The sequence below is a fragment of the Pongo abelii genome, chromosome 5 (genome assembly GCF_028885655.2).
Source record: "Pongo abelii isolate AG06213 chromosome 5, NHGRI_mPonAbe1-v2.0_pri, whole genome shotgun sequence".
In the NCBI taxonomy this organism is placed as follows: domain Eukaryota; kingdom Metazoa; phylum Chordata; class Mammalia; order Primates; family Hominidae; genus Pongo; species Pongo abelii.
Window position 1 is genome coordinate 79,627,579 of NC_071990.2, and position 21,753 is coordinate 79,649,331.

At 32.8% G+C, this 21,753-nt stretch overlaps 1 protein-coding gene across 3 annotated transcripts in view; it reads right to left on the reverse strand.

Annotated features, from left to right (window-relative positions):
- The window catches only part of PHIP (pleckstrin homology domain interacting protein), a 139,208-nt gene that overhangs the window by 18,787 nt on the left and 98,668 nt on the right, over nucleotides 1–21,753 (reverse strand). For all 3 annotated transcript variants that reach the window (XM_009242016.4, XM_002817078.6, XM_054557779.2), the window contains 12 exons: nucleotides 18,457–18,576; nucleotides 16,656–16,763; nucleotides 15,921–16,045; nucleotides 15,707–15,789; nucleotides 11,740–11,851; nucleotides 11,499–11,560; nucleotides 8,884–9,039; nucleotides 7,467–7,587; nucleotides 4,262–4,387; nucleotides 1,377–1,446; nucleotides 996–1,046; nucleotides 578–727 (listed from right to left, as the gene is read on the reverse strand). In XM_009242016.4, the coding sequence (XP_009240291.2) occupies nucleotides 578–727; nucleotides 996–1,046; nucleotides 1,377–1,446; nucleotides 4,262–4,387; nucleotides 7,467–7,587; nucleotides 8,884–9,039; nucleotides 11,499–11,560; nucleotides 11,740–11,851; nucleotides 15,707–15,789; nucleotides 15,921–16,045; nucleotides 16,656–16,763; nucleotides 18,457–18,576 (1,284 nt within the window). The remainder of the gene's footprint in view (nucleotides 1–577; nucleotides 728–995; nucleotides 1,047–1,376; nucleotides 1,447–4,261; nucleotides 4,388–7,466; nucleotides 7,588–8,883; nucleotides 9,040–11,498; nucleotides 11,561–11,739; nucleotides 11,852–15,706; nucleotides 15,790–15,920; nucleotides 16,046–16,655; nucleotides 16,764–18,456; nucleotides 18,577–21,753) is intronic.

The window sequence follows — 21,753 nt, forward strand, 5'->3', positions numbered from 1 at the left end:
GACTACAGGCGCCCACCCCCACGCCTGGTTAATTTTTTTTTTTTGTATTTTTAGTAGAGACGGGATTTCACTGTGTTAGCCAGGATGGTCTCAATCTCCTGACCTCGTGATCTGCCTGCCTTGGCCTCCCAAAGTACTGGATTACTGGCATGAGCCACCGTGCCCAGCCTAAAAACTATTTTTATATATTCTCTTTACATCTCCATAATCCTGTAAGGACGTAGGCATTATTCTTTTTTTCTAGATAATTGCCATAATAAATTCATGGAATCAGTGTAGGGAAGACAAAAAAAGAAAAAAAAAGTTAAGATGAGAAAACTAAGGGAATTGCTCAAAGCTGCACAACTAGTAGGAACAGAATAACCCAATTCTTACAGTGTCTCGGTTCAGGGCTCCTTCCATTTTACCACACTATTCAAAATTTGGATTCTCTATGTAGCCAAATGGATAATGAGAACATGTATAAAATAATAAAGAAATAAACTATAATCATAAAAAGTAACTAAAATAGCCAACTGTCATGTAGAAGGTATGTAGCAAACTGACAGGTAAAGAAAATATTTTCAAAAATACTTACTGGATATTCAAGGAGATCTACCGGCTGACGGAAAGGCTCTGAATCTTCACATTGAAATATGAGATTTAACAATTCTTCACACTGTTTCTTCCATGCTTGAATATCGTAAGACTGGGCTCTATTACGTAATCTTCTTCTAGGCTGATGGTCCTGTGATAAAAGTGTTCAAATATATTAATAAAAGAGCACTTTTACAATAAAATTTGTACTTTCAATGCAATCTTAGATAATTGGGTAATATACAATAATTCAAACAAAAGAAAATATTCACCAAGTTCTAAAAAACATACATTTTGTAATTGAAACTAATCTGAAATACTTAATGTCTTTTAAAATGTTAAGAGTAAAAAAACAAAGAAAGCTCTTAATACATTTTAATTCATATAAAGTACTTCTGCTAAAACTAAAACTATATTACCTTCCTTTTTCGAGTAGAAGTTCCTGGCACATCAGCGTCTTTCTCTTCTTCCTTTGAGGCAAGAATTTATCAGATTCATAAAACATTTTAAATGTCATTATAGTTTATAGCTGATTAATTAGCAATTATTTCCTTTACACACGGGAACACCTGTAATGTATATGCTGGGGCACTTTACTGACTCATTAAAAAGTTTCCCCCCATTAAAAAATTTTTTTTAACTGTAAGAAGAATATTCTACTGCCAGTTGTTTTTTTTTAAAGTTAACTACACTAGACAAAAAATAATTTTCACAACAGCTTTTACCTAAAAACTACAATATGTAAATTTCTTTTTATATAGAGAATATCAATATGGTAATAATAATGAAATATTACATACCTCAGAATCAGACAAAACTTTCTTCTTCATTGAATTATAAAGTGGAATTATGTTATAACAAGTCTGATCCCTATATAACAAGGAAATGTTAACATGTAAGATTAGAGCCATGATAATTTTTTTCCTTAAAAATTTGTTCCCAAAACCACATTTTAAGGTAAAAGTTGAAGCTGAAGGCTTGCTTTCTTCTCCACTGGCTTACTCCAATAATTTATGCACACACATTTAACCCTGACCCCTCCACTCTATGTAGAGCTTTCAGTGTGGCCTGACTATATCATTACACCAAACCCAAGTCTCATCTCCCAGTCTTTGCTTAGGTATCTGCTGTGCTGCTTCCATTCCTCAGTCTTCAAACAGCTAATATATTTCTTGTCTTCCAACTCTTTCTTTTATTTTTAAATGTATTTCCTAAAACTTTGTTCTTAGGCATCTTCTCTTGACACTGTACCTTTTGCTTTGATAACTTTACATACTTGTGGTTTATCTGTGTAAATGAATTCCAAAATTCCTGCAATTTGTCCTAACCCTTCTCCTGAGCATTCTACCATCACCTAAAATTCCACGTCTAAACTTAATAGTGACTCCCCAGATATCCTTGTTCCTTTTTCTATTTTTCTTTAACAACATACCATTCTTACAGTAATGGGAATCTTGGTTTTTCATTATTCTTTCCCTTTCCTCCTCCTTATAAACCCAATTAGTGGTCAAGGGCTGTGAACTCTATCCCCAAGTATGTCTGGGCATCTGTCCCTTTCTCACTTTCATAAATTAAGCCCTCATCAACTCTTAGTTGGTCAACTGTAGCAGTCAATCTGCTATTTATGCTTTTTGTCTCTTCTCTATCAATTAAATTAGACACTGCAGTCAAATTAACATTTTTAAGGCATAGTGTAAAACATGTTATTCTCATGTTAATATACTTTCAACAGCCCCTTGCTCTCAGAGCTTATATTTTAGATTTGTATTCAAAGCCACCCACGATGTGGCCCCAACTCAAATTTATAGCACTGTATCTCTACTATGACTTCTCCAATTTATATTACCCTTAATTAAACCTTCCTACCTCACGCTGCTCCTTATCCCTGGAATGGCTTTCTTTTCATCTAACATTTCCAGAATCTATCAGTATCTACACCTTGTATACAATGTCTTCTTAACATACTTCTCCCCTGTGTCTGAATCCCCATCATCACAGCTAAAAGTGATCCTATTCTTATCTAAACTTTTATACAATTCTCTTATTACTTGTCACAGTTTTCTTATATTATAGTTTCTTACAGATTTATGTATCCTATGAAACTGTATTAAAAGGATAAAAATACTACCTCCAGGCATCCATTACATTACTTTGTATGTATCAATTGCTTGAAATTTTGCCAAATAACTCAATTAAAAAGTATAATAATCAAAATTTCAAGGAATACTTAATATCTTGAAAACTATCTGCTAAAAAAAGTATTTTAAAACAAACTATACACTGTAAAAAAAAGCCACGGATTTACTTTTAGAAATATACAATACAAATGCTTTAAGTATTTCATGAATCTGATTTCAAAGACATTTCAAAGTAGCTGTTTGAAAGAAATACATTTCACAGACTATTTCAAATGTATTAACAATTTTCATCTAAATTATTTCACTGAAATATGAATATACTATCTCATGTAGTTCTACTGATTCTCTGAAAAAACAGATACACATACACAGTTATAACACTTATAAAAAATTACAGACATAAGAGTCTTCAGAGGATAATGCTTAATTACTAATTTCAATAAGGAAAACAAAAGCATAGCAATAATAGCCCCCAAACCATTGGAAAGCAACAGATTTCTTAGAGAATAAGGTAGAGAAAGGGCACAAACTTTACCTTATTAATTATGTTTGGTGTTTTCTTATACTGAAATGACCTGCATTCCTCAGTTAAAAAACATTAATCGAAAAGGAGCTCAAAGATTATGTCCATTAATGAGAATGAAGCAGGGATGTTTATTTAAAAAAAAAACCTGAATAATCCTGAATTTTTCATTATGTAAAAATGAAAGCTGATAACAGCTAAGTAAGCTTTTAAAATGCTGTTACTACTTCTCAACCAGGAAAAAAAAATTCAATACAAATAATAACATGGAATCACAGCAGTCTTTGTACAAAATATAGAATTCATTTCTCTGCCTTCAACTTAGGGCTCAATTCATTATATGATTGCATAAAATCCTTAAGATAAGGAAGGGAAAGTACTTCTGCCTTAATAAATAGTGGTTATCACTCTCGTTATGGGATCAATGAGGAAGTAAACCTGACTTTGAAGAAGCATCACGAAAGTTAAATTCAGTCTCCTGCTGGACTACTCAAATACTTGTTAATATACTTGACAGGGGCAATATACTGTTAGGATGAAAAATTCTCAAATCAGATGGCAGACACTCATTTACCATGCAACCTTATACATGTTAACCACTATAGGCCATAGTTTCCTCAATTCAAAATTCCAGATAATGATCTCTTCCACCTGTAAGATTGTTATTTGGGTTAGAAGAGTTAATGTAGGTAAAACTTTACATGTTAAATAAATCTTTACTATTATTATTGTCTAGCTGTTAAATTGAGAAAATAATCTTTTTTTAAACAATTTTAACCTTAAAACACAATGGTAATGCGATTTTATGATTTCATTCTTATTATTAGCCAATGAACTGTTTCTTCCGAAACCCAGGATCAAACCAGAGACCTTTAGATCTTCAGTCTAACACTCTCCCAGCTGAGCTATTTTGGCTACTCTTAAATGTTTCTTCTTTACAAACAGTATGTTTTCTATTTTAAGAGGAACTGTAGTGCCATTAATTATTAAAATTATCATAATTACATACGAAAAGATAACTTACTTTATAAAATGTAGAAGAAGATCAGTCACAAATTTAGCAGATTTCACAATAGGGCTTCCAGGCTCATTAAATGTTCGTGTATTATGCTCTATATATCGAACTTCCCACATTAGGGAAGACACCCGCCTTAAAAAAACAAAATATAGAAGTTTTAACTTCCTTATATTTAGAAATATGTGTACATCATTTAAAACCAAGACACTCCAACTTTTCAACTTCAGTCTAAACCAATTGTAAAAACCATTGGTCTTATAAAGTCATTTTCAAAGAAGCACAACTGCATTTGTGTTAGGGGAAAAAAGAGGGGCAACCATAACTACGTATTTGCATACAAGATGTCTCGAATGGAACACACCATATTAACAAAGGCCTCTTTTTGGGAGAGAGAACGTCTATATGGGGAGTGGCAGGAGAGTAAAAGGGGACAGTTTTAAGTTTTGGCTTTATATATTTTTGTCATGTATGCTGTCATTTTTTGGTAATAAAGGACCCTGCCTTCTGAACAAAAAAGGAAACAAGTAATTTTAATCTAATTATATTACTGGTAATCGAATGACATATACAAATGAGAAGTTAACTGACAGCCACCTTATGAGATACAAAACCATAAAAATATAGCATGCTAGTTTACCAAGAAACCTAACTAAATGAGAATTATTTTCCAACACTTAATTGACAATGCTAAAATAAAATCTGGAGTTTTATAATTTTATTTCTGAAAGTAAATAAAAATCCAAGGACAACTTTTGAGAATATTATCTAATATGTGGCCTGACTTAATAAAGAAGAAAACACTTAGAAAATCTTACTGATTGTGAACAGAAATACAATTATATGGAATAAAAAAACACTGTATCTAATTGTGGACATAGAAACAAAGAAAAACTGTGCATTTCAAATAGATTCACAAGGCTCATTCTGATAACAGAATCACAGATATCTTCAGTGTATCATATAGAAAACTGTGTGTAAAATAAAGTATTAGATTAATATCAGCAGGGTAAACTGACAGTAATAGTTTAACAAAAGATTGAACTAGAAGTATCACGAAAGAAAAACAAACTGTAAGAAGTCTAACACCAATGAGTGAAGGAAGAAGCAAAAACCTTTAAACAGTGAAATAGTACTGGAAGTCATCATTGCATTGAATAAGAACATAACTTAGGTTTATAACAGAGTTTACTATCAGGTTGGAAAACAGGCAATTTATAATTCATGTAAGTATTGTCTTTCAAATGTTTTTTTCCTAAATTGGCTACAAAACTAGGGTAATGCCAAAAGCCTATTTAAAATATAATGTATCTTGAAATACGGATGTTCCTCAACTAACGATGGTGTTACATCCTGATAAACCCACTGTAAATTCAAAATACCATTAAGTCGAAAATGCATGTGATATACTTAACCTAGCAAACATTTTACCTCAGCCAAGCCTACCTCAAATGTGCTCAGAACACTTATATTAGCCTATGGTTGGGCAAAATCATATGGCAACACACAATACACTGTACAGTATCAGTTTAACCTCATGATCACATGGCTGACTGGGAGCTACTGGGAGCTATAGCTCACTGACATTGCTCAGCATCATGAAAGAGTATATCACAAGCCCAGAAAAAGATCAAAATTCAAAATTTGAAGTATGGTTTCTACTGAATTCATATCCCTTTCATATCACTGTAAAGCTGAAAAATCTAAGTCAAACCATTGTAAGTCAAACCTTATGTATAGTATACTTTAGCAATTATCATGTTGAGCAATATGTGAGATATTTACAACAATATTGGAAGACATCAGCAGCTTATATTTCTAGTTGCAGTCCAACAATTAGTGTATGTATACAAACAGTTCTTTCCTTCTCATCCACCCATGTCTTGTTTCATCTCTGAAGCACTAGGTTTAACTTCCAATCTTTAGCAATTTAAGGGGTCAAGGGAGAAAGAGGAATATAGTTAGGAATTCCTTTGTTTTTTTTTTTCTCTTATATTTCCAACACCTGATATTGAAAAAGACTTGAAGAATGCTTTGAGGGTGGGATGGTTGGGAACGACATAGCAGATAGGACTTTCTCCTTATCTCTACGCTTTTTGACAAATATCAAGGAAGCAACAGCAAGCACACCTAAGAAGATCAGAAAAATCTTTAGAAACTAAAGTCCAATGTATTAGTTTTCTTTATTCCAGTGGTTCTCAATCAAGGACAATTATGCTCCCCAGAAGACATGTGACAATGTCTGAATACATTTTTGGTTTTCACAACTAGGGGGCTGCTACTGGCATCTAGTGGGTACAGGCACAGGATAGCCCCTCACAATGAGATACAGAAATAAAATTTAAGTCATAAAAAGAACCAAAAGCACATTTTATATAGAAAAATATTAGTGCAAAATATGAATAAAGCTTCTCTAAGTTAAAAAGAAGAATAATGGAAAGGACTTCAGTAATAAATAACTGGTCACAAAAACTTTTAATGCAATGTTACACAAATTAAATTGTTGGACTGCTAAGCAAAGGTCATATGAGACTAAAAACAGGATTCCATTATTTAAAAACTATAAACATATTTTTTGACAAAACATTTAAAACATTTTAGGTAATAATAAAGCCTACTGACGATTAAAGACATTCATCAAAATTACCTAGATAATGCAAATTAATTGAAATTATGCCTGGGCCATTTAACTCTAATTCTTTTTCATGCTAAACTACAACTATGAAAAACTGAGTATTTTCAAATTTCAGTGTTATAAGTAATGATAAGCTGAATATTAGGCAAAATAAGAACAAAATACATAATAAGAATACATAATTTTTATTATATATTCTATTAAAAATCAATGAACAAATATTTTAATGTTATCTAGGAGAAAATGAAATACCTTGCCTTGCTTTATAAAATACAATATAAAGACAGTGAACATCAAATCATTTCAGCCTCTAGGAAAAACTGTATCTAGGATCTAGGAATTGTATTTTAAGTGTCTAAAGACCAGCAGCATCGACATTACTGGGACTTGTTAGAAATGCAGAATCTGAGGTCCCACTCCAAATCTACTGAATAAGATTCTACATTTTAACATAATCCCCATAATCTTATGTGCATTCGTATATACAAAAAGTTGAGAAACACTGCTAAAGAAGATCAGTAAATGGGTGGAAAGATCACCAGCTTTCCTTTGATAGTAGCTACATCAAATGGTTCTAACCTGTAAAACCTGTTTTCCAGTCTTTGTTTAATTGTACTTAGATCCGTTGGATATGCCACTACTGTGCAATACATGGGATAGGCTTGCAGATCCACGGGGGCCACAAATGCTGAGGCAATATCTAAAATAAATAGATAAATTTGTAAATTTATTTTTGTATGCCTAAAATAATTCAAGAAGAATTCTGCTTGAATTAAGACTTAAAAAGTCCTAATCTACATAATCATTAGTCTGCCACTGTCTTTTCATAAACAATATAGTGTAGCTGACATAAAGAGTCTCACTTTTTATTATGTCTACGTTTACACTGCCAAATTCTAGGGGTACTGTTTTATTCATAGGTTCACCAGGAGAAAGAAACAAATTATATATACATATATCAGACCTAATAAGTACACATACATTGCCATAATTGACAGTTGGCCATTCCTGAATCTATATTTGACAAAGCCATTCTATTATTAACACTGTAATGTACTGCATTCAAATCTAACCTTTGACTTTCTCAAACGTATCCCTTTATCTCAACTTTACATTATTCTGTAAAATATTAGACAAGTAGAGAAAAGGAAACAGACACAGAAGTTTTGATTCAGTGATACTACTGACCCAATACACACCGTGAAGTTGTACAGCAAAAACTATAACTAGTTAAGATCACTCCCAATTTTTTGCTCATTCGCATATAATACTTTACTTAATATCCTAAAATATTGCTAAAATTATTTAAGGTAGTATTTATAAGGCTATTCCTATAAAGTGTTGGCACTTTATAAAATACTTCAGATTTGAATATTCCTCAATCTCCATGTCCATCCAGCTCTTCTTACTCATGTTAATTTCTCTCTAGACTCTTGGCCGCTGATTCTTTACTGAGAGAGTGGGTTGCTACAAACCACCACATAGTCTAGAGTTACTTCAGAAGCCCAGAATTCAGATAATCAAGTTTTGTGGTCACTGTTTTCTTTTAACAAGGCAAAGCAATTAATATACCCTCTCCTCTCCCCTTAAAAAGATCCTCTTTTGTGTGTGTATATAAAGTTGGGGGAGACCAGTACAAGCTACCCATATAATTATAATTCACCTTTCAATCCTCCTCCTCCAATTCATATCATGTCAGCCTGAATATGTCAAGTGTTTTAAATTGGGTTGTGGAGGACCCAGCTTTTTCAGAGATGCCTCTGGCACTTCTAGGAGGCCCTTATTCTAAAATTCAGCTAACATAACCTAATTTATAACTGTTTTAAATAGTTAAGTCCTGTGTTAAGACCACATTCAAAAAGAGATTCCACTTAAAATGTCTGAAACCACTGACTTAGGATATTGTGAAAAAAAATTTTTGTTGGAGAATAACAGTATTTTTCCATTACTTTGCATTCTGCCAGTTTTTTCTATACTCGTGTGTTGCTTTACTTACCTAGTGTCATCAACTGGTTTATTCCTGCCACAATTCTTTCACATTCTTCATCCCTGGGATTGGTACCCCATTCTCCATCAAGAGGTTTATAGATTAGTGATCTGCACTCACCATCAGTTAAAGGAACACTGGTACCTAGTTCTTCAGGAAATACAGCTGAAATAGAAAAGCAGATCATTGCAAATACATGGTAACTTATTAGTATTCAGGTTAGCTTTAGAATGTAAAAATAACAGTCACAAAATTAAAGTATGTTTTGTATAGATTTTGTAAATATACTCTTTATTTTAACAAAGGAAAGTATGTTTCAAGGGTCACTAAAATTTAAATTAATTTTTAAATGATACTATAAGTAATTCTCTAAATAATTACTTCTCCAAAATTATACCTGAAAATCTGCTCTGTAATCAAGTACATGTGCAGAAATCATTTCTATAAAATATGCAAATTTCAAAGTTTTCTGAATCACTTCATAATTGCCATGTTTACTTTGATAAAGTATACACAAGGTAAAACTGAACTAAAGTGACATTTTCTAGAAATACTTCAATCAAAACTTCAATTTTTGAATGTAGGAACAGAGAGAATTATGAAAACTGACAAATGATGCTTATGCTTATTACTCATAAATTATGAAGGTATGCTTTCTGCATGCTTGAATCTTTAACAGTTTTAGCTGAGAGAATCACTAGAGGGTTGTGGTAACCCAAAATCTAGAAACGTGCTAGGTAATTTTTCCTTTAGACTAGGTTTTGGCAGATACACACTAGAAAATATGCCACTGTTTGTGTACAATCAAAATTCTCATCACAAACTACAATTAAACCTATAGGTTCATATGAATATGTATCCAAATAGAACAACAACAGTAACCACCCTTCAATATATTTAGGTAGGAAACAAAACAGTGAATCAGTATCACTTATTAATTTAAAAAATATCCAAGGCATTATAACACCAACTGGCTGCATTGCTCTCATATTCACAACAGTTCAATGTGAGTTCAAATTCAAACTTTTTTTTAATAAATGAGAGAAACAAAACAAAAAGATAAGCCATGTAACATGGTTACAAATTGATTAAGATATTCTATAATTTTAAACAGCTCTAATTTAGCAGTGAGATAAGAACATATATTATTGGCATTAAATTTTCAAAGTGATAATTCCTGCAGAGAACTAAACTTAGCTTATCAGCATGACTATTTTCTCATTTCTGAGGTCTACGAGACTGGGTTATTTTCTCCAACAGTTATTTTTTCTCTGACTTTGGATTACAATAACTACTGAGCAACTCAATTAATAAAAGATTATTTCTACTATGTTAGAAATTAGATGTTTTCCTTTTTGTTTTTTAAAGATCTTATTTATTTTTATCTGCTAAGAGATGTAATATATTATTATTATTTTTGAGATGGAGTCTCGCTCTGTTGCCCAGGCTGGAGTGCAGTGGTGCAATCTCGGCTCACTGCCACCTCCGCCTCCCAGGTTCAAGTGATTTTCCTGCCTCAACCTTCTGAATAGCTGGGATTACAGGCGCATGCCACCACACCAGGCTAATTTTTGTATTTTTAGTTGAGACGGGGTTTCACCATGTTGGTCAGGCTGCTCTCCAACACCTGACCTCGTGATCCACCTGCCTCAGCCTCCCAAAGTGCTGGGATTACAGGTGTGAGCCACCACGCCTGCCCTGTAATATATTATTTTTTAAAAATCAAACAATATAGAATAACGTAAAAGAATTTATGAAGTCTTTATAATACTACTCTATAAATCATCATTATTAAAATCTGGACAATATCCTTCTAATCCCTTTTTGGCTTATGCAATTGTGCATGTGTGTTGTATTTTTTACAAACAAACAAAAATGGGCAATGAAGTGGAAAGAAAATATAATCTCCAGGCTTTGGTCCCAACGACCTTTTCTCAGTACAAGGAAGATGTCATACTCACTGCCTAAGGCTAATTATTAAATCCTGAATGTGTCAGGCCATATGCATAATGACAGTTATATTATTATTAATTATAACTATATCTTCATTGAGCTCTTATATGTGTCAGGCTCTACAATAAGCACTTTACACACATGATGCTATTTAATCTTCAAAGCAGCCCTATAAGGAAAGTATTAGCTTTGACGGTTTCAAAGGCTGAGTACTAAAAGTTGGGGTGTGAGGCTTTATGGAACTTGCCAAGATCACATAAAAAACGACAAGTCAGGATATGAACTGATGTCCGTCTCACTCAAAAGCATGACCTCTTAACTATTATGTTACACTTTAAGCACTCTGCTAAAGTTACAAAAGTGTCTCTGCCTCCCAAATGCACACTTTCTTGGGTGAATAGTAATTAATAAAACAATTTCATATTTTGCTATAATAAATTAATTTCAATCTTCCCTGTTAGACTATAAATTCCAAGTAGGCAAAGGTTATATCTATCTTCTTCACTGCTGAAGCTCCCCTACTTAAAGGTGTACAATAAATATTTGCTGAATGAATGTTTTCTATTTGATACTCACAACAACTGTAAGTGGTAGCATGTTAGCAAATCTTAAATAATTTCTTAAGAAATTAACTCCATAATGGAGAATCAAAAAGCCTAACACACACTTACCATTATTAGGTATAAGCTCCATATCCCAAGGACTCATCTTTTCTGTATCTCCATTGTCCCAGCTTAAAGAAAGAAAAATCTTTATATTAAAAAATCTAAATTATTGTATCACAATTTTAATAAAATCAATTATCAAAATAATTGCTTCTGTGTTTAAAAGAAGTCTCTTTATCTCTTAATAGATGGAAAAAAAATTCAAAGCAAGCCTAGGTGAACTAAAATACAACAAATATTTCCTTACCAAACATTGTAGCATTGAAACAGACTATCAGGGTACTCAAGTTGAAGAGGTTCCTGGCTTTCAATTGTTCCAAACCACCAGGCATCATCTATGACAGACCTGAAGCGGTCACCTGGCCAAGAACAAAAACTATCTCATTATTCTGAAATGCATGGCTGCTATCACTGCTTTTTCCTAACATAAACCTTCAAGTACCTAAACTGCCTGTATGATTTCAGAAGACAAAAAGTGAACCACACACTCCAAAAATAAGTAAGTACAATCAGCAATACCAAGAGAAAAAAGGTATTTAGTAAGCATACTTGAAGTGTGACTTAACAGTTTTCAATTCTATTTTTTATATTTCATTAAGGTATACAGAAATTCACTTGTTTTAGGCATTTTTACCAATCTAGCATTTTAAATTCATCATTAACACTATACCCAAACTTTTCACTCAAATAAAATTATAATTGAGGCAAGTTCCACTCAACAATTACTTAGTCTATTTTTAATTTCTTACTTTCTGTAAGCAAGTTTCCCCAACCAACAATCAATCAAGACTCTGCACTAAAAACAACAAACAACATAAAATCCAACCCGTCTTCCTTCATCTCAATCACCCTTAATACTCACTCACTCTCCCTTTCCTGTAAAAGGAAACAAAAAAGAAACAAAAATAAAACAACTATTCTTTTTAAAACAGAGGACACTCCTTGTGTCTATTTCCTTATCCAGTTGCTGTCGTCATATTACTTAACTGCTTTTTCCCAAAGACCTGAATAAGCTATAAATGCTATGGCTTTTTCTTATCTAAATCTTCTCATGTTCCTTCTGTGTCATAAGAAAACTGTAAGTCACTTACTTCCTTTATGCAATGTTTTCCTGTTCCTCAGCTATCACAGTACTTGAGTTTTCTCATGGCTAGCATAGGCTAGAGTCTGAAAGACTTGGGTTCAAATAATGTATCTGTGTAACTTTGAATATATTAATTATTTTTGAACTTCATTTTCCTTGTCTATAAAATAGAAATGGTGATGTCTACCTCCTGGTAGTTTTTGAGTAATGCATTCTGTTAAAGCACTCCACATTTTGACACACAGTTAAGTTAAAATGAATTAAGTTAGCAATTAATCTGAATCAGTTTTATTTGTAAACTCAAAGAGAAAAGTAGTTATGTTCTCATTTTCTTACCAAAAAGGATTTAAAAGTTTATAAAAACATATAGCATGAAATGAATTAAAAATTAGAAAAACAAGGTAAAAGAATATGATAAAAAAGAAAATTGGAGCCAGGAGAAAAGTTAATAGAACACAACTGCATGCTGTTGACAGTTGTTCCTCAGATGCATACTAGTGACACTTAACAAGAAGCTACTATATAGTTTAATAAGAAGCATTCTTGACACCACCACCACTTCACACTAAACATAAAGTGTCAAAGAGCTGTATCTTATGACCCTACACAGACTGATCATTATGCTAAAGAGGAAGAACTGAATAATGTGTGCCTAATCATAATGAACAGTATCTGTAGAATAACAAGAAAGTTAAGCAAAGAACCTGGACTACTACTGAAGTCCACCATTGAGAGTAAGCCTTAATACATTTCTGAGGAGGGGCTGAAGTAAAAATTACTAATGTAATTTTAAATGGCAGTCGGTGGGTGAATGCATATATCCTCAGATATAAAAGACTAATTAGATACTAACTTTAGAGAAATATTAACCCATAAATTAGAATAAAATTGTAAGATCTAAATGAGAAAATTATGATGCTCCTTCATTTTAACTCTCTCTGATTTGTCCAATGTCAGCCACATTACTTTGCCAAGGTTATGAGCTCACTTCTGGAATATTGCTGCACTTTGATCTCTATTATTTGTTCCACAATTTATTGGCAAATACGACTCCTTAAAAAACAAATTTATCGGCCGGGCGCGGTGGCTCATGCCTGTAATCCTAGCACTTTGGGAGGCTGAGGCGGGCGGATCACAAGGTCAGGAGATCGAGACCATCCTGGCTAACGCGGTGAAACTCCGTCTCTACTAAAAATACGAAAAAAAATTAGCCAGGCGTGGTGGCGGGCGCCTGTAGTCCCAGCTAATCGGGAGGCTGAGGTAGGAGAATGGTGTGAACCTGGGAGGTGGAACTTGCAGTGAGCCGAGATCGTGGCACTGCACTCCAGCCTGGGTGACAGAGCAAGACTCCATCTCAAAAAATAACATAACATAACATAACATAACATAACATAACATAACATAACATAACATAACATAAAACATAACATAACATAACTAAAATAAAATAAAATAAATCATACCAAGTAATGTATGTGAAAAATTTAAACAATCAGATGTACCAAAGGTTGATAGCCAAAACCAAGAAAAATGTTTTCATCTATTTTAACTACTACTTCTTGACTTACAGATTTCTTCACTCATCAATTTTTGACAGTATCAGAGTTGATTCTTGAAGACATGGGTTTTAACTGACCAGGTCTACTTATACAAAGATTTTTTCCAATAAACAGATTTGGCCCTCTGTATTGGCAGATTCTGCATTAGCAACCAAATGCAGATTGAAAATACAGTATTAGTGGGATGTGAAATCCATGGATATGGAAGGGCCAACTTTTCACATCAGGGGGTTCCATAGGATCAACTCTGGAACCTATGTATGCAAAGATTTTGGTATCCATGGAGGTCCTGGAAGTAATTCCCTGTGGATACTAAGGGACAACTATAACCTCAATACAACTGTACATAAAAAGTATGTGTATTATATTTAATCCATATTCAATTTTTAATCATGACTGTGTAAATACTGCTTGCTCCTAAGCAAAACAGCATATAATTCCTTTCTTATATAATTTTGTTTTCCCTAAAATTAATAATTGCTTCATTTTTTTAATGCTTGGTTTTCAGTGAATTTACAATTAAATCTTCCCACAATCTCTAACAGCTCAAGCTGTAAAAAACATTCTTCAATGTAATTTTCCACAAAGACAGACTTGTTAGATAAGTTATGTGTTCCAATTTTTTCCCCCTGAAGACTTTCCTCTTGAAGGAGATTTGGACCTGCTAGGTAGCTGCTATCCTGAGGCTTCTACTGAATATTATTTGGGATTCCTTTTAACTTTTCCTGTTCTGGACTTCCTGTTTCCTGAGGGGATTCCATTCTTTTCCCTTTCTTGGTTTACTCCCTTATTTGATGAAACACATCTTTCAAAACTTCTAGGGAAATGGTACATGAGATGTAAATTTTCTTTCTAACTTCCATGTCCATAATTTTGATAACTTGCATTTTCCTAATTTCTCTTTACAGAGCACATACAAGTTTTTAACAAAGGACAAACCACCATGTCAATGCGTTCCAGTGGCACTGAAGGATAGACTGGTATATCAATTGATGTGCTTTTTCAAATCATACATACCGTGTACACATCATACCATGACACACACTGGTCCTATATGAAATTTTTAAGAGAACTACTCTCATAAGTGGCACATCATCTATATGTAAATTAATGCACCTTAAGTGCCTGAAAACTTTTACGGATTTTAGTTTCTTTGAGACTTGTTTACGATACTAATTTTAAAGATTATAATAGGGTTAACCAATAAAAGAAAAATTTCAGTTTAGCTTTAGTCCCAGTACAAACTTACACATCTTGTTAAGCTTCTTTTGGCTTCAAATTTAAATTCTGTTATTAATATTTTTATACAAAAATTTAACTTAACATGTAAAATATGAAAAGAAAAAGTCAAATGTAACAGAAAAAATGTTTGAAATTTCAGCATCGACTGTTTTCATTCCTAAACAAAACTTAATAATACCTCTGACATAGTATCTTACTTTGCTATTAACATTCCTACAAATAGCAAAAAGATTTCTCTGATAATTTTTCTTAATTATGAAAAATAGTAAATCACTTACTAAGAAAAAAAACCACATCAAACATCTATAGCTTCCAAATAAATTACCCACCTATATTCCATCGCCTATATTTTGCGTCATCAAATTGTTGTCTCAAGACTAGGAAATCTATAACGTCAGGCATATCATGGTATCTAATTACAAACAGAAACAAATTGATTAGGTCACATACCTAAAAATACCTAAAAGATGTTCAAATGTATCTGAATCTTGAAAAACAATCTACAATACTAAGAAAACCATTGCCTCTTTCAACAGTCCTTACTTCATGGTAAATGATCCGCCAGTCAGTTTACCAGTATCAGGATCTAGAAAAGCAAGTTTAAGGCAGCAAAGGGTAGGTAATCCCACTTCATACTTTATGCCAACTATTTTCATAAGTTCTTGTTCCTGAGAGAGACAAAGAATATAAGAAACCATCTTTACAAAATAAACCACAAAATAGACTGCTAAACATTGTTGAGAAAAAATTTCTTGGTTTAAATCTTGATCTGGATGGTGATGACTGTGTACATGTAAAAATTCACTGAGCTCTGTACTTAAGATTTGTGTACTTTATAGTATGCAAATTACAATGAAATTTTTAAAAAGTAAAAAAGGAAAGAAAAATAAGGAGAACTTTACTAAAGTATAGTTACTAAAGTAAGTTTTCTATCACCATTCCAAAGACCTATTGGTAACTTTGAACTACTGCTGACAAATCTAGAAATACGCATCAAATTTACGAATACAAAGCTTACTTTAGACTTATTACCTAATTTTCACTATAACTAAATTTTGTACCCAACCCATAAACTGCATTGGAGTATATAAATTCAGTCAAATCTTGTGTTTCTCTAGATGAAAATTAAACACCTGCTACTCTCTAGGACTGCTTCAATTAAACAAGGTGTCTTCATGATGCAGTTTCTTATTGTGTTAAGAGTAACCTTTGATACAATTTTCTCCAAAATCCATAATTGTATTTTTGGGGCTATTAAATAATAAATCAATGTCATACCCGTAGTTCCATTTTATGCCATGGTTGTTTTTTGGGATTGATACTATATATTTTATTTTTCCGGGCCATTTCGACATAGGCTTCATGTCCTTGTCGGAAATAATAAACCTAAAAAATAAAGTCATAATCTTAAAACCTGGATGTGTTTCCTTTAATCCAATATACAGGGTATCAGCTGAAATTGCAAAGAGAAAATCTAATGCCTTTTGAGCTAATAGAAATTCTAATATTTTCTCCCTCCTCCTTTCTCTCAAGTTGTCTTAACATCACTAAATCATAACCAAAGTGTTCTAAATAACATTACTTTGAATACACACTTATAAGTTAAGATGAAAAGTTATTTTCTGGTTTCACCATTTTATTCTTAAATTCAAAATAAGTTAATCTATGTTTCATAATAACGTTGACTAATAAGTTTATTGTCCACTTTTGTTGTTAACTTTTTTAGCAAGTGGTTTATACATATGCAGAAAACATTGAAATGAAAAACGTACTTTCACATATATTTTAATCCTTACACAAATCCTGGTAAGACAGCAGGGCATACATTTACCCACATTTTATGAAGATCAAATTTAAGTGACTCCTGACTACTGTCTTGGAGAACTAGTACTTGAACACAGCAGTCTGACACCCACTAGTAGAAGAGCGTGTTTTAAAATGCTAAGTTTTTAGTAACATTTTGGGATAGCCACTATCCCATACTTTCATTCTATTCATTAATACCATTATTGCTCCAGTTGTCTGGAACTTCAAATGATGGAATAGTGCTGAATAATGAAGACCTTCAAGCACCTTCAAGCACCAGCAGCTAAAAAGACAACCTAACCATTTTGAAAGGAAATCATTCAACAAGGAATTACAAACTTTCCTGGCCATGTTGAAATAATGTATTAAATATAATTTCACATCTTAATGCTACAGGATGTTAAGATCTATTACTGTACTATACTACAACAATATGGTAACGCTCTGTGCTCTTCAAGTCTTATGAGGCAAGTAGGATTTTTAAATAAATTCTTTCAGACTATTCTTTAGAATCACTCTAGCATTAAAAAGTTTTTGTTTTCTTTTTTTTTCTTAAAGTGTCAATTACCACTTTATACTGTAAATTAGTGTGCTTTGCTAAAGAAGCCTCTATTTTAATTCCCAATTTATTTATGGTCAACCTGTTGGACACCAGATAACACTGCCTCTTAAAATTCGTGTACAAAATAAGGAGACATTAACCTTGAATAAAAAATGTTGAGACCAGTTCTTACATTTTCATTCTAAATTCACAAGTACATATTCTAAAACAATGGTCTCATCCTCAGTTTCTTAAAAATTAAATAGTATTTCTTATTCTAAGATTATAGATTTTTTAAAGATCTAATGAACTGTGAACACTGTGGGTAAACAAAACACTAACACTTTTTTCAATAAAATTAAATGAAAATAAATTGCTAAATTTCATTTTTCCTTTACAATGTTATACATTAAGCCTTAAGATAAATGAATATATTTTAATTTAAAAAGAAAAAGAAAGCTGGCAATAAAACCCTCTTACTAAAACATACATTTCTTTTTAAAACACTAACAAAATTTTCATTCTTACAATATTCAGATTTGCAGCAGCTTCAAAGAGGATTATCATTAGATTTTCACTCCTAATTGTACTTTCTCCATACATAGATACAAACATCTAGAATGAGATACTTTACAAAACTCCTTCAATTTTCTAGAAGTCTATTTCAAGAGTTAGTAAAAAATGTTTAAAACTATGTGAGGAAAAAAGGATAATTTAAAACTTTTAAAATACCTCATCACCCATCTGTGGCACAAACGGACATCTTCGGGGAATAGTATCTGTAATCCATGTTGATGGCAACCATTCTTCTAATGTCAAACCATTTTCAGTTAGTTCTCCCACAGCCAATCTCTGACAAAATTTAGAACATTGTTAAGTAATAATCAAAAAAGCATTAATCCACCAATCTACTCTTTAAAATAACTATAAAGATAATTAAATAAAAGGGGAAGGGCACCATTGTACAATATCATATACAGTTGGCCCTGTGTACCCATGGGTTCCACATCCATGCATTCAACCAACCTTGATTGAAAATATTTGGAAAAAAAATTCCACAAAGTTCCAACAGGCAAAATTTGAATTTGCTACATTCTGAATACTATGTTGAATCCACACAAATAAAATGATGTGTAGGCACTGTGGTAGGTATTATAAATAATCTAGAAATGATTTAAAGTACATAGGACACTGTGTGTAGGTCACATGCAAATACTATATGCCATTTTTTATAAGAGACTTGAACATCCCTGGATTTTGTTATCTACAGGGGTCCTGGGACCAATCCTCCGTGTCTACTGAGAGATGACTATCCTTTAAGCAACAAAACACTTATTCTAGAAAAAATGGCAGCAGTGGCAACAGAGTTATTCAATCTAGCCAAATCACTGTCTACAAAGAGAACTAACTAGAAGCAAAACCCAAAAATCCATAGCCAACACTCACAACAAGGTAACAAGATATCCCCACAAACCCCAAAGTACAAGCTCTGTGTATTCTCCTTTCCTTTCAAAATGCTATCAGTTTTATAAACATTCCATATAACAAACCAAGACAGCCTAGAGTTTTTTTTTTTTAATCCTAGTTATAGTAAGTTACAACTAAATAAGGTACTCTCATAGGAGTTGAGTAGTGCAAGATGTAGAAGGCTAATTATTTCCATAAGCTGGACATTACACTTCTACACAGCATGAGAAACTATGCCTCTGAGAAAGTTCCTTAACTTTGCTGGTCACCCACAAGTGGCCACAATGGTCTTGATGTTGTTACCTTAGACTCAGAAAAAAAATGAACTTTCTAAGAACATTTGAAACCTAATATTTTTATAAGTAAAAAAATGGTATGCAACTGATTAAAGTCTTTTGTGAATCACATGTAAAACATTAAAAATGATTGTACACTAAGACTGCTACATTTTACTCATGTTTTTTAAAAACAAGGTAGTGTAATTATCAGTATAAAATAATACTTGTTTACTACAAGAAGCAATGCCATAACATGATATCAGAGAACACTACTTGCAATAGGTAATACTACTACTTCCCAACTGTAGTAGTTGTCATTTTCCTCTTTTTCCTATTAGCCACAGCCACACTGACTGTTTCTCAGTCAAACACATCAAGAGCATTACCCTGGAGAGTTAGGGTAAAGGTCTTTGGTATTTACTATACGTGAGATGGGCTCATTACAGAATTTTAGGCAGAAGCATAGTACGATCTCACTTATATTTTAAAAGGATCACTCTGGATGCATCAAAACAAGGATCGGCAAATCATGACCCTCAGGGCAAGTCCGGCCTGCCACAATTTTCATAAATTTTTATCGGAACACAGCCATACCCATTTGTGTATTGTCTATAAATGCTATTATGGCAGAGTAGCTGGCCTTCTGTAGAAAAAAATCTGTCAACCTATGCTTTAAAGAATAGACCCTAGGGAGAAAAAAGGAGAAACAGGAAGACACATGAGATGCTACCACAGTAATATAAATGAGAGTTCAGGGTGATTCACACAAATGTGATGGCAGTGGAGTGGTGAAAAACAGTAAAGTGCTGAATATATTTATAATCCATTAGATAATTAATTCCCTGATGGACTGGATGTGGAATATGAGAGAAAAAGAGGAATCAAAGATATCTCCAGGGTTTCTGGTATAAACAACTAAGAGAGTCGTCATATTACTGAGATAAAGAGGGCCGGGGTACAGTGGGTTTGAGAAAAAAGCTTGATAAATAAGTTTTGTAGGCGTTAGATGTGAGGAGTAAAATGATATCCAAACAGTAATTTGATATATACACAGTTATCAAATAAAGTAGCCATTATGTTATGCACTGAGTATATCACAGAGATCCCACAACCCAGGAATTTCCACTGTGCTTTATTCAGAGCAGCTGCTATCAGTTTTGTATATTGAGGAGCTAAAAGTTTGTTTGAAAAAGGTTTCCTTTGACTAATAAAAAGGAAAAGAAAGACAGAAAAGTTTGAAAATCATAATTCTAGCCTCAACATGGACTACTAATTGCTAGGCAAGGATTTCTCCCCATAAGGAATTTATCTATGTTCAATGGGGAAGCTAACATAACAACTTTTACATCAAGACAGGTAAGTTGTATATTAAATAAGAATAATCATATGTATGACTGAAAGACTTTGGGCATCACCAAAAATCATTATGAGGACGTATCTTATTCCCCAATAATTCCTGAGGAACTTAGAATGTTTGGTTGAGGAAGATTTCTGTCACTTATTAATTATAACCATTAAGGGGTTAAGAATGCATTGAGTATTCTTTAACATTTCCAGCTCCATGATTTGAGGTTTTTTTAAATATGGAAAGTATAAATAATTTCTTTCCTTTCCAACTATGGGAATGCTTCTAGGCGCAGCTCAAATCTTATTTCCTCTAGGAAATCTCATCTGAAATCCCAACATAAGATGACCCTGTTTAAGAATGGAAATACTTTTATGTTTATTTGAGATAACTAGAGGACTAGGGAATAAGAACAAGTCCATCTACTGTTACATCACTGCTAGGCATGTGAACAAAATTTAAACTAAAGGAAATACCCTCCAGTATCCTAAACTTACCATATTTAAAGTGACCCACATAATTCTATTGGCAGAGTCATCGTATCAAATACCTTGTCGCAACAACACAGTGAAATTAAAATATGCCAAATGTTAACAATAGATCTATATGTGCCAGTGCATGAAGGAGCCCATGGTATTAGTTTGAGGAAAATTATCAAAGTAAGATGAAGCAAACTGTACTCTTGGGATGAAGGAACTGTTCTCACAGTAACTTATCACTGCAAACATCAAAAGTTCATCAAAACTGTCCTGAGATGAAAAAGAATATCTACCTTATTAGCCAGACACATGGCTAAATCAGTTTTCTTTAACCATTCTGTCTACTACATACATAAAATAACAAATCAGACTACATTTATCATCACTGACAAGGTAGAAAAGAAAATGTGTGGGTGAATGTGTGGCATTCTCTTTGGTAAAGCTTCCCCAAACAAAAGCA